The sequence below is a fragment of the Pollicipes pollicipes genome, unplaced genomic scaffold (genome assembly GCF_011947565.3).
Source record: "Pollicipes pollicipes isolate AB1234 unplaced genomic scaffold, Ppol_2.1 Scaffold_7231;HRSCAF=8579_pilon_pilon_pilon, whole genome shotgun sequence".
NCBI classification, from domain to species: domain Eukaryota; kingdom Metazoa; phylum Arthropoda; class Thecostraca; order Pollicipedomorpha; family Pollicipedidae; genus Pollicipes; species Pollicipes pollicipes.
The window spans coordinates 27230898-27243869 of NW_023597034.1; the positions used below are offsets into that span (position 1 = coordinate 27230898).

At 56.3% G+C, this 12972-nt stretch overlaps 1 protein-coding gene across 1 annotated transcript; it reads right to left on the minus strand.

Moving 5' to 3' along the window:
- Positions 1 to 294: 294 nt before the first annotated feature.
- On the minus strand, positions 295 to 12146 carry LOC119109930 (phosphatidylinositol 4,5-bisphosphate 5-phosphatase A-like). Its single transcript, XM_037233676.1, is given in 12 exon segments — positions 295 to 309; positions 882 to 1015; positions 2202 to 2319; positions 6703 to 6840; positions 7178 to 7331; positions 7776 to 7871; positions 7873 to 8016; positions 8653 to 8828; positions 9151 to 9298; positions 10229 to 10306; positions 10455 to 10577; positions 12095 to 12146. Coding segments are annotated over 12 exon segments (1350 nt in total). The 5' UTR covers positions 12121 to 12146.
- Positions 12147 to 12972: the final 826 nt, after the last annotated feature.

The following is a 12972-nucleotide window of genomic DNA, read 5'->3' on the forward strand; positions in this document are numbered from 1 at the left end:
CCACCAAAATCACGACATCCGATCCACCCACGCGACCAAGGCACGGGAGATGTGGAACGCACGCTAAGCAATCACCCCGCCCGGCTTTAAGCGCCGTATAAAATCTACCGCCACCAATGTCGGCAAACAGCCGACGCTGGCGCATGAAGCTAGGCATTCGACTGCACGCGACACATGAGCAGCCCGGGCCTGCTCACCACCACGGCTCGACACCAAGCTGCCTGGTCCCGGCAGGTCCCTGTTGTGTACCGCAGCCGAGTGGTCCAGACAGAGCTCGCGCCCTGCCCTACCTAGTCAGAGCGTCGGGATCTGAAGCGGCGGCGGCGGGACCGGCGCTGGCCGCGGCAGGTCTCTGGTGTGTACCGCAGCCGAGTGGTCCAGACAGAGCTCGCGCTCTGCCCTACCTCGTCAGAGCGTCGGGGTCTGAAGCGGCGGCGGCGGGACCGGCGCTGGCCGCGGCAGGTCTCTGGTATGTATCGCAGCCGAGTGGTCCAGACAGCTCGCGCTCTGCCCTACCTCGTCAGAGCGTCGAGGTCTGAGGCGGCGGCGGCGGGACCGGCGCTGGCCGCGGCGGCGCGCTCCTCCCCCAAACGGACGCCATCCGCCAGAGGGCCGGTCGTCGTCGGAGGACTCTCCACCGCGGCGCAGGCGCCCAGGTCGGCACCGCCCGCCGGCGGCACTCCACCCGACGCGGGCCCCCGCCTGGCAAGGTCGCCAGCCAGCGGGGACTCGACAGGGTCCGCGGCCAGCGGGGGCCGCTGCTCGACAGGATCGGCGACGAGCGGAGGCCGCTGCTCGACAGGATCGTCCGCCAGCAGGGGTCGCTGCTCGACAGGATCGGCGGCCAGCAGGGGCGCCTCGTCGGCGGCCAGCAGCGGCGCCCGCTCGGCGCGCGTGGTCCTGCCGATGGCCAGCGCCGCCAGCCGCGCGGTGTGACTGTACTGAACTGCGAACGGCTCGCTGATGCCGTACACGCCGCGGCCGTTCCGACCGAAGTACACCAGCACGTAACTGCCTGCAAGGGACGGTCGGACTGCGCCTGAGACGGCAGAGCTGGGCTGCGGCAGACGGTCAGCCACCTCCAGTGACTTCAGCATCACACAACACGATCCGCAGACTGCAATAGCGAACACAAACGCAACCGCGCCAAACGCCCAGCCTTAAAACACAACTACGCACGAACGTTCTTTGTAGCACCTCACATGAGTAGACCAGAGATCACGAGGGACGCCACAGAAGGCGACTCTGTCCACTAACTGCTGGCTGGTCAGTTGCCTAAGCGTCCTGTAAATCATCAAAGGGCTAGTCGTGTATCCCTGGGCTCTAGCATACACCCGACGCGAGAGCCGGGTTCAACCAGGGCAGCGGCCATTGCGCCGGGAAGCGGCGGCGCATAAAGCCGACGCGCAGGGTACACAGCACGCGCCCTGGGTGCCGCCGGCGTTTCGCCTGACTTCAGACGGGGCTCGGGGGGTTCGCGATGCGAGGCTAAGCTTTACCGCGCGCTGAGCGGCGGCCAGAACACGGACAAGCCCGGCAAGATGGCGGTCCCACGGCGCCGTGAAGCATCGCCGAGCCGTGAGTCAGGTGGGGAGAAGGTCGCGCCGCCCGTCCGGCGCCGGCGCCGGCCGGACGGCACGGAGCCAGGGTCGCCCCTACCCCACCCCTCCGGTCAACCACAGCATTGGCCGGCTCAGACCCGCCCGCCCCGGCCAGCTCGACGGCAGGCGAGGGGCGGCCGGTCCGGCGGCGGCCTGCTGCCGGCGGGGCCGAGGCGGCGGGCAAGGCCGCGGGCATAGCGGCCACCGACCGCTGACTGGCCGGGGACGGCAGACCCCTGACCCAAACATAGGTCATGGTGCCGGCCGAGGTGACTGGTTGGCAGCGGAAGGATCGGAGACGCGCCCATGCAATGGTCATTACGCTTGCTGATTCAATCTCGCGTGGTCATGGGCATCACGGAATCAGGGACAACTGCTTGCAGCAGAGAAAAAAAACAGAATAACTTGCGTTTTCAGCGTTCTTACTGCCTCTCGATCACCGGCAACAACTGACCAATTTGAAGTTCACCGACAGCGCTAAATCAGTCGGAAGGCATCCCGCTGTGCATGCATCAACATCGCCACGGAACCGCATGCATGCGAGGCTGGAAGACTCATACTGATGTAATCTTGAATGGCCTCGCTCGAAAGCACGCTTACCTGGCACGGTGACACTGTCCTCCGGAAAGACGGCCACGTAGTGGTCCGAATTGGGGGACGACGTGGTGCGCGGCGCCCATATGTAGGATATGTACTCGTCCAGGCTGGCAAAGTTCGCCTGTCGACAGACACAACGCGCTCGTCATCACACAAGGCAGCGTCTCGCTCTCACCGGGATCATGCATTCCTGAGCCGTATGTATTACGAAGGAAAAACGGCCTCGCCAAAGAGGACTTCAATCCGCTCATGCTCTGTACCTGCCGGCTATGTCCTAGCGGTCCCAAGTACCGATTATGAATATGCCGCGCTCGTCCTTGCCGGCCGCCAACGAATATAACTAATAACGGTGACAATATAACGGCGAAGATAATCTGACAACTACGTCGGCCCCCACAACAGGACGTCTCGCACGATCTCGTGATCGTGCGAGCAGACCACACTAAATGCAGATCATCACACCGGGATGATGTCACCCCTTCGGCACCTCGTCAACAAACTGAGGACAGGGGGGGGGGGGCGTCACGGTGGAATCATGTTTTCACAGCGGGATGATGGCATCTTGACTCGGCAACGATATCGCAGCGTGTGGGGGCCACCATGGAAGCGCGCCGACACAGCAGGACAGCCGTGCCAGCGAGGAGCACCACGGGTTGCCTCCACAGGCCGCCCCGGGGACTCACTGGGGTCCTCTCGTGCGGCGTGGCGCTCAAGGCGCTCGCAGGTCGCCAAGGACACGCTCAATGAAGGACGCCCCAGGGACTCACTGGAGTCTTCTCGTGTGGCGCAGCGCTCAAGGAGCTCGCAGGTCGCCAAGGGCACGCTCAATGAAGGACGCCCCAGGGACTCACTGGAGTCCTCTCGTGCGGCGCGGCGCTCAAGGCGCCCGCAGGTCGCCAAGGACACGCTCAATGAAAGATGCCACGTGCAAGCGAAGGCGGAGGGGCACTACAGCGTTCAGACAGACCTGCTCTATTTGGGCATCATACATATGGAGCGTGAAGTTGACAATGATGTGTCGTGAAGGTAGCCAGCCGCTATGAGCTGTTGTTTTTGCGCATGGAGATTTCGAGAGCGAGTCTAGGTCCGCATGCCAGCACAGAAATGTAGATGCGCTGCCGCCTCTGCGCGCCGTAGTCGATGCACGGCACCCCGTATACTTTTCCACTGAGTTCTGCCTCGTCCTTGACATGTGGCAGCAATGAGTCAATGTGGCAGCCGGGGACGGGGGCCGCGGAAGTGTGCCCTTCCCATGGCGAGTCGTGCCCGGGCGGCCGAATGACACAGGAGTGAAGCCCGGCACGCGGTTACCACGGAGAGTGTCACGCGGCGGACGACCGCACCCGAGCCGTCCGGCACCGCAGCGCGGCTCCGCTCCAGAAAACCCCAACGCCGCGCAGCAGCAGCGTCACCTGCGAGGAGAGCCCCGTGCCGCCGGTCGGGAGCAGCCGGGACGGTCGTGCGGTCGGCTCGGAAGCGTGTCGGCCCAGGGGCCGTGCCCCCGACGCGTCATCGTGCTGGGCAGCTGGGCGCGGCCGGGCGGCGCCGTCCACCGGGCGCCGGTCAGCTGCGCCGCCGAGGCTCCGCGCACGCCGCCGACATTCCGGCGGTGCAGGGCTCAGCATAACAATCACACAGGCTGGCAACAAACCCGCCTCAACCAGACACCTGCAGTCGGTACCCGGTGAGAACCCGAGACAAAGGCCGAGATAGCGGAGAATGTGGCCGCTCCGACCAAGTATGAGGCGTGGAGTGAACATCGTACACCCGTTTCTTTAAATTTAATCCAAACCTTCTGAATAGATCGATCACCTGAATCAGAGGTCACGTTAAGCAGTGCGTGTTGTGTGAACCCTGACCCCTATCATCCGATCGCGCAACTCCAGGTCAACGGCAGAATTTGGAGAATTTTGGAGAATTTGGAGAGAATTTGGAGAACTCGGCGGCGAAAGTCCAACGTGCCGCAAATCTCGGAAAGTTCCGCCCTGGCCTCTGACGTCACCTGACCCATAGCGCAGCTACTGCCACCGACCGCTGGCCACACTGTCAAGCAGCGAGCGCCTAAAGCGACTCGAGCCCACCCCTCCCCAGGTGGGTGGGTCGGAAGGCAGGCGCTCTAACCAACTGGTCCATCGAGACGGACGCTCCGTTCTCCGAAAAAAAACTCGCCTATCCCACCCTCACATAGTACGACGTCGCAAAGCCCCGAGAAAGCAAAGCAGGCGTAGTCTTTTTAAGTAGGCATGTTGACGTTTCGCGTGTCATCATTATCCCTCCTAGATACACTACCCGACGGTGAAACACCACGGCACGACGAATGGAACGCCTTCGCAAATGGCGGATGGTGTAGCTTCAGACTTTTTCATAGAATGCAACTGGTGATTTCCTATTTTTAGTTTTCCTCCACGACAAACGGGCACATAACACTGAGCTATGTGCAGATGTATTTCGTCGCGACCCATTACACAGAAACCATGTCGTGTTCATTGCAGTTCTTATGCCCAACTCATTCCTTAACAGCAGCTGCGTTACAACTGATGACTTCGTCGGAGACAACATATCAGGAGTCATCAATATGTAGAATAACGCGAGACGTCAGGACAACCGGACAGCGCCGGGCCATTGAATGCCGGAGGGATCCGTGCCGTCGACCGTGAAATGTGCGCCCGCTGCCGCAGGCGGACCATCCGATGGCTGGGCAACCTTGAGCACATCTGTCCCACCCGTGGCCCAGGGAAAACGTGCATCACTCTTGATCTACTGCCACAGGGGTTGAGTCACAGCATGCGAGCGCCGTCTTTCCGATCGGTGCCCATGCAAAGGCCAGCTGTGGGCGGCCCAGGCGATCACAACGCCTGTAGTGGACATGGACCGTTGCGCGGTACGCAAAGCATTCCTCCGCGGTCCCGTCTATCGGAGAGACGTCGCCCCTGGCGGTGCATCTCCAGGTGGGGGTTCACGGTCAGTGCAAAAAGCTCTGTCCATAATACAGGTGAACCTCAAAACTAGCGCACGGCACCGAAAATACAATGAACGCAACCGAACACATGCCATGGGGATTAACCAGGTGTAAAGGCCAACCGCCGAACATTTGAGTGGCTACGTGGAAAACGCTGCCAATTCTTGATACGCGACCGACTGGAGATAAAAAAACATCATCCCTCACAAGCTTTTGCATCACGCTGTACGATATGAAGAGCACTGAACCGTCGCCACAAAGCTAGAGAGACCCCGACGCACGCTGTGTGCGAGAAAGCCCAGTGTCAGCTAGTGGACACGTTGCGGTGCGAGTGGTGCAGGGGTCTCAAATTATGAGTGACACACGTGCGTCACGCCGCACAACATGCGCACGTCCCTTCCCATTTGAGACACCCGCGTGGCTTGATCCGAAATCTACACATACCTGTTACAAACACTTGAACCCCAGCGGCGCGAGAGAGGGAGAACCTCAAAAGCGCATTCTTCTGTTTTTTTTTTGTTTTTTTTTTTGTTATCCCATCAATTTTCTCTAGCCTGCCGGCTAGCCCTGGGAACACGCGGGTGTATTTTTGAACCGTTGCGGGGCTGCATACTGCATATTCCATACACAAAATACACGATCCACATGGTAAGGACCAGGAGCGTTTTATAATCGTTCTGGTACACAGCGCCTACATGGTGAAGACACAGCACGAACGAGACCCAACCGTTGCAACGTGACACATTACCATTTACCTCATGGATGGTGGTTGTCGGTCCAGACAGTCCATCTGCAAGTTTGTCTGATGCTGTGATGTCTATTCTTTTACAGAAGCTAATGAGCTCCATCCGACGACGGCAAAAAATACACAGCTCCCCGGACATCGGTTCGTGTGTATCTCGATTTTAAGCGCTGAAGTCAACCGCAGCATCAGATCTGCTGCATGCCGTGGAGATCATGAATCGGCTAATAATTGCGGCAGACGGTCGAGAGGAAATTCGGCTAATAATTGGGCAGAGGGTCGGCGGGAACTCGTGAAGATCCCATCAAACACACCGACAACCCGACAACAAATCCGTCAGCAGGCCTACACAGCCACCGCTGGCAGTTTGGGGAAGTTACAGCACGTGAGTTCAGCAGCCCGAGAGCCGGCCCCTTTCCAACCTCACGATGAGGGCCAAACAACCGACACCCTACAGCCCACCACGGAGCCTTTAGCTCACGCGACTACGTTTTAGTTTCAAGGTTTACCTGTTTGGGGTCCGCAGCGAAGTACTTCCGGACGTTCAGGGGCAGTGTTCACGAACTCTCCCCAGCCGCGGTCATCCGCGAGGCGCGCTAGCGGCAGGCGGAAGCTGGATACGTGGGAGGCACCGCACGCAACAGCCGGTGGGACGCGGCGCCGCGGAGGCGCACGGCGCTAGCCGCACCGGGCACCACCCGCCGGACTCGCGGCGGGCGCCGCAGCGCTCCGAGGACGCGACTGGCGATCGGCACCGACCGTCACGCGACGGACCGCGAGCGTGGACGGCGCGGGGCTCTCACCCTGAAGAGGGCGATCCAGTCCCAGGCGGAGATCTCCAGGGCGCGGTCGCACCGGTACTTGGCCACGCAGTCGGAGCCCACCAGCCACATAGAGATGGGCAGGAACTCCACGCAAGGCAGCGGCCGGCCAGAGAACACCTGCAGCACCGCACACACACTGCTGCTACAGGAGTGATCCTGAAGGGCGCATCACCGGCCCGGGCCCCACAGGCGCCGACCACGGGGCTAAGGCATTGTCAACTCCAATATACCCAAACCGATAATTACATGGGTGGAGACAGGTGGCTGGCCAGACGCTGTGTGCTTCCGTCAGCTCACTTCGATGTTCAACTCGGCACGGACAGATCAACTATCGGACACTGTGCGCTATGGTTATCTCATCTGGACAGAGACGGGCTTGGTCGGACACTGTGCCACTACGTCAGCTCACCGATGATCAGCCCGCCAGAGACCTTCCGCGGCACCGTCAGCTCACCTTGACGCGGAACTCGGCGGAGACCGGCTGGTGGTCGGACACCGTGTACTCGGGGTGGCTCTGGTAGCTGAGTGGCTCCATCGTCAGGCGTGTCTCCTCGTACACGTCCGCGTTGACCTTGTACAGGATGCGGTCGGTCCAGGCCGGCCGGCGGCTGTGGCCGATGGGCGGCGTCACGTATCAGACGACAGAGCGCCAGCCGCACCACAGCAGCCAGAGCAACCGGCAGAGCGCGCAACAGCGCCGGTCTCGGTCAATCATCAGACGACAGAGCGCCAGTCGCACCACAGCAGCCAGAGTAAACAGCAGAGCGCGCAACAGCGGCCGGACTCGGCCACCATCGAGACAATCGGCAGACAAGAACAAGCAAGCCCGAACAAACACCACACCGCAGCCATGTTACACCACAGCCCACGCTTTTTACCGAACACCCAGTGAGTCTGACGACACAAGCACACGACTTTCCTCTCGTCCAGCACTGCCCAGCATTGCAAGCGTGCCAGGAAGACCGCGGCTGCCGCCGGAGGGAGTCAGGGCCAGGCTGCAGTCTCAGCCGCCTGCCGCGGCCAGAGCGCCCCGCGCCGCGACTGCCGCTCACCTGGTGGCGTACAGGCCGCGCCGGCCCGGCACCAGCTTGTAGGTGGGCTTGAAGGTGAGCGTGGGCTCGCTCAGCTCTGAGAAGGCGTTGCCAGGTGCGGCGCGCCCAGCGCAGCTGATCCAGCTCGAGCAGCGGTGTCAGCTGGTGCTCATCGGCCAGCCGGCGCGCCGCCTCGTCGTCGGGCGCGCCGCCCTCGCCGCTCGACAGTCGGAAGTTCATGTCGCCCAGCCAGATGAGGTAGCTGTCGGCCGTCGCACGATGGGACATGTGAGAACAGGCCTCTGGCCTGACCGGGCGCAGTGCGAGCAGAGGCCCGCAGCACGGCGTCACAGGGAAAATTGTCTGGGCGGAGGCTGCACCTGGGCCCGACATGGCGCATCATCACCTCCAGCAGTGACGGCCGTCATATGCATGCGTGATAGGAAAGGATTGGGCGGCATAGGATGGATACAGCATAGGACTGAAGTCAAAAGGATTCGTGTCCATGTGCACGCATTGGAAGAAGCCGCCTTGTAGACGGTTTCCTCTGCGTGCTGCGTGACTGGACTTTCGCTGCGTGTATTGTGCGGACTTGTGCGACGGCTCTGCAGCGTGCTTAAACGACCATACACTCTGCGTACACTGCGCGTGTTTCACCAAGCAGGCAACGTCTGCGCCCACACTGCAGGGGTTCGAGACAAACAGCATCCTAGCTGATCAAGAGTTCAAGAAAGCTACTTTTCGCAAAGCACGATGTTGTTCTTGTCCTACCCATCACACCAAAAACCACCGGGTTCGCACCAGCCGCAAAATCGGAGTACCTAACAGCGAACCACCGGCCGGCCGACGCCGTCCCGTCCCCGGCCCCGCCGGCTGGCCGGGCAGCGGGCGGGCTCACTCGTGGTACAGCAGCTTGGGCGTGGCCGGGTGCTGGAAGTTGGCCTGGCTGAGGATGTCGGTGTAGTTCTGGATGCGCTCGGCCAGCAGGTGGTCGTGCGCCGCCAGGTGACAGTTGACCAGGCACAGGCTGACGCCGTTCAGCGAGAGGCGCAGCGCCACCGCGCCCTTGTTGCCCTGCCGGCCGCGCGCGTACGGCCATCAGGGCAGCACGCACACGGCACCAGGCGGCGCCGTGACACCGGCGACGGCGCGCAGTCTGCCGCTGGCTGCCGCTTGCTGTCCGGACCCAAACACCACACTCTCAGTCCCACCTGGCACCGCTTAATTGAGCTACATCGGAGACCTACAGAATGAACGTGAATTGCTTCGACATCCTCCGCCAGGTCCATGTAAGCTCACAGTCCTCGAGCTCCAGCAAAAGTAAAGTAACCTGCCTATCGAGCAAGCCTACCTGCCTTCGCAGCCACCATCCCCGCTAGACGACGACAGGACTCACCCACATCCCGCCGAATCCGAGCCGGACGTACTTGTCCTCGACCTCCCTCACGTGCACCACGTGCCGGCGCAGCACGTACACGGACAGCACGATACCCTGCAGCCGGATGGTGCGCAGCTTGACGTAGCCCCGCGGCGCCAGCGTCAGCCTGCCAGCGGCCGACACCGGCCGGTCAGACGGCGGGCGGGCAGGCGGGCGGCGCGGCCACCGGTTCCAGGCCCAGACCAGGGACCGGTCCAGCGCGCCAGGCTCAGGCGGTGGTCGGCCAGCACGTCCATTACATTCGTGCCAGCTCCAGTTTCCAACTGCACTTGCCGCGCCAGCTCGGAATAGAAGACACTGTCAAGGTGCCCACCTTTCGACCTGAGCTCGTGTAAGAAAAACAGTGTAACCTAATTACCAGGAGCGACCGGCCAGACATGCTGGACTAGTTGCCTATGGTTGATGGAGTGTTGGAGGAGGAATGTAACCTGTTGTTAGAACTAAGTGAGCAGATTCTGCGGTCCGGTGGTGTGGACTTAAGACCTCAAAAGTACTGCCTCTCTAGTCTGCAACACCTGACGACTCCAGAATCTGCTGCGGTTCTGTACACTTCAGCTGTTGCGGCCAAGAGGTAATACCGTTGAACTCTTTTGCCAGCGTTTTGCGGAGCTGCGGCTTGAATGTGGTACCCATTGGCTGTAACAGCTGATAGCTGCTGTGGAAATCTGCAAGCGAAGTCCGCGGCCAAACTGTGGACGGGTTTAAAGCGATATGGTTAGCTGACAGTTATGTTCCCTAATCAACTTGGACCTACAAAATATCTCGTATCCAATTACACGTCTGGAAAACACGCCATCGTAGTTCTCACGAGGCAGGATTTCGACGGGGTGACGGCATCTGCCAGTGTCGGTGGCCGACGTTGGCTGGCTTCCTTAGCTTGGTGTTTGGTGTGATCTACACAGCTGACAGCTGTAACCTCTGTCATCGCTTCGCTCGTGCCGCACCACACGAGGCATCTTACAGGGAGATGGATATGCTGTGTGCTCCCATTGTACAACAAAGTACAGCATGTGACAAACAAATTTGGGGGACTTACTTGAACAGCGTCGACCATGGATCGTCAAAAAGTGTGTCATACACGTAGTTCTGTGGCTGTGACTTCACTTCTTGACATCTGCAAAACAGCGCCAGCAGAATGAGCCACCTTATTAAGCTTTTGATCATATTCAAAGCAGCAAATCATTTTTTCATCAACACATAAATGCACTAGTGGCTTCACTGTCATGACCTGAGGAACAGCAAAGCTGTACTGGTGCACTTACCCAACAACATAGATGTCTGGATGGGATGCCTGCTTTGTGTTGTCCTCCAGACCAAGAAGTCCAGTGAGGTTGGTCCTCATGTTTGGAAAGAGTGTTGCCACATTGTATGTGACCACATGGATCCTGAAAAGTATGAAGCTTGAATTACTTCTAGCCAAAACCCAGGACAGTATGAAGCATGCAGTACTTCCAGCCAAGAACCAAACAATATATGCAGCATGTCATCCTGCCATCCTGGAAAGTATGAAGCTCATATCATTTCCAACTAAGAACCAAACAACACATGCAGCCCTGCCATCCTGATACCCTATCAAAACATGAACATGTGCATGACATATAGATAGATGGGAATTACCTGCATCCCTAAGCCAGTTTCAACTGCCTGACTAATATCAAGATCTTGATATGACAATCATATAGTAAAATTGCAAGATCAAGGGTCAAGTCACACCATGCTAGATCACCAGGTCACTTCATCATATGTGCTTCTGGCTTTCCCAATTCATGTGATAAACAGAGGACATTTGCCAGGAGATGTTTTAGTTAGGGCTTAGTGAGGCTTAACATACACAAATTACAAATAACTATGATGCAATGCTTATAAGATAACCTTACATGACCTCTGAGGTGATCTGGATTGACCTTACATAGTGAGTGACAATGACTGGCAAAGTAAAACCAGTATATCTTCTCCACCAAAGCAACCCAGAACAAGAAAGAAAATTTCCAATTACTGCATATACAGACAGAGAGATCTTTGGCCTTTGCTGATTATGACAGAACCCACTGACCTGACTATTATAGATCATATAAGCCTCCCAGAATGTGCTTAATTGGTCACCTGTCAGGTAACAGCATTTCTCTCAGTAACACTTTAAAGCTATGCCAGAAACTCTAATGCGGTTGCCTTTTAAGCTGCAGACACGGGGAGGATGTCAATCATGCCATGTCTATCAGCTTAGTCTCCCAAATGGTACAGTTGTGAAATGATCACACACAGAGTTCATTACAGCCAACACATTCTACCTTTAACTGATGCAAATTTCTGCCATCAGCCATGATATTATACTTACTAGCAGCAGGGTTAGGTATGTTAGGTTAGGTAGGTTAGGTAGGTAGGTACGAATGCTTGTCCACTGTAGCACAGCCTCAGCACTCCACTGACAGGAAAGAGAAAGGCACAAACTGGAGCAAGTTCAATACCTTATTCTCAAATTGAGTATAACTGCTTGACAGAGGCTAATGACAATAGTGAGCATCCACAACCAAATAGCAGTTCATTAAATCAAGTGGAATTAAACAGAAAGTAATTTACATAGATAGTAAGTTACAGTAATTTACACCAGAAAGTAACACCACTCAATGCAAATAATTTAGAAATAACAACACAACACAAAGCAAGAGGCAGTGACCTAAAAACAGTGCTGATTGCTGCTCGATTGTCAGGTCCAAGCAACTGTCCAGCCTCCTGATAGGTAGTGCTGGAACCTGGTGGTGGCAGAGTGCCATGAGCAGCTCACCACTGAGAGCAAACACTGCCACACCAATCAAACTGATGTTCCCATGCAGCTCCTAAATCTCCTCAAACTGTAAACCTTTATGCATGCATATCTACAGCTATTAGCTACTAAGGTACTCACTTCATGTCATCCATGGGCTGTGCCATGCTTGGGTGTTCACAACAAATGAACTGGAAGCAGAAGTCCACCTGGCAAGATCCACAGACCAGCAGTTATGTGAAGCATTGTCAAACACTGTGAAGCAATGAAGGTGATCAGAATTAATAGCACATCAAACCTACTGCATAACACAAAACACTTCACATGTGGAAACAATATGGTCACATAGATCAACAACATGCCTGAAACTGTCATGTCTGAAAACATTGGGTACATACCATATATGTATATATATATATATATATATATATATATATATATATTGCTTCACAGTGTTTGACATATGTATATATATATATATATATATATATATATATATATATATACATAACATACTTTGTCACAGCAACATATATATATATATATATATATATATATATATATATATATAATATATATATATATATATATACATATATGGTATGTACCCAATGTTTTCAGACATGACAGTTTCAGGCATGTTTGTTGATCTATGTGACCATATGTTTCCACATGTGAAGTGTTTTGTGTTATGCAGTAGGTTTGATGTGCTATTAATTCTGATCACCTTCATTGCTTCACAGTGTTTGACATATGTATATATATATATATATATATATATATATATATATATATATATACATAACATACTTTGTCACAGCAACAGCCCACAGCCTGGTCTGCAAAAAAATCACATCCACAGCATCACAAATCTATGACATTGATCTGTAAACCACCCGCTAGTGTGCACCAAACCCTACCAGCCCACATTTTATCACACCTTCAAGATGTCATGGGATTCCAAATGCTTGCAAAGCACAGTTGCCTGAAACTATGCCTGCAAAACATAATTCCAGGAA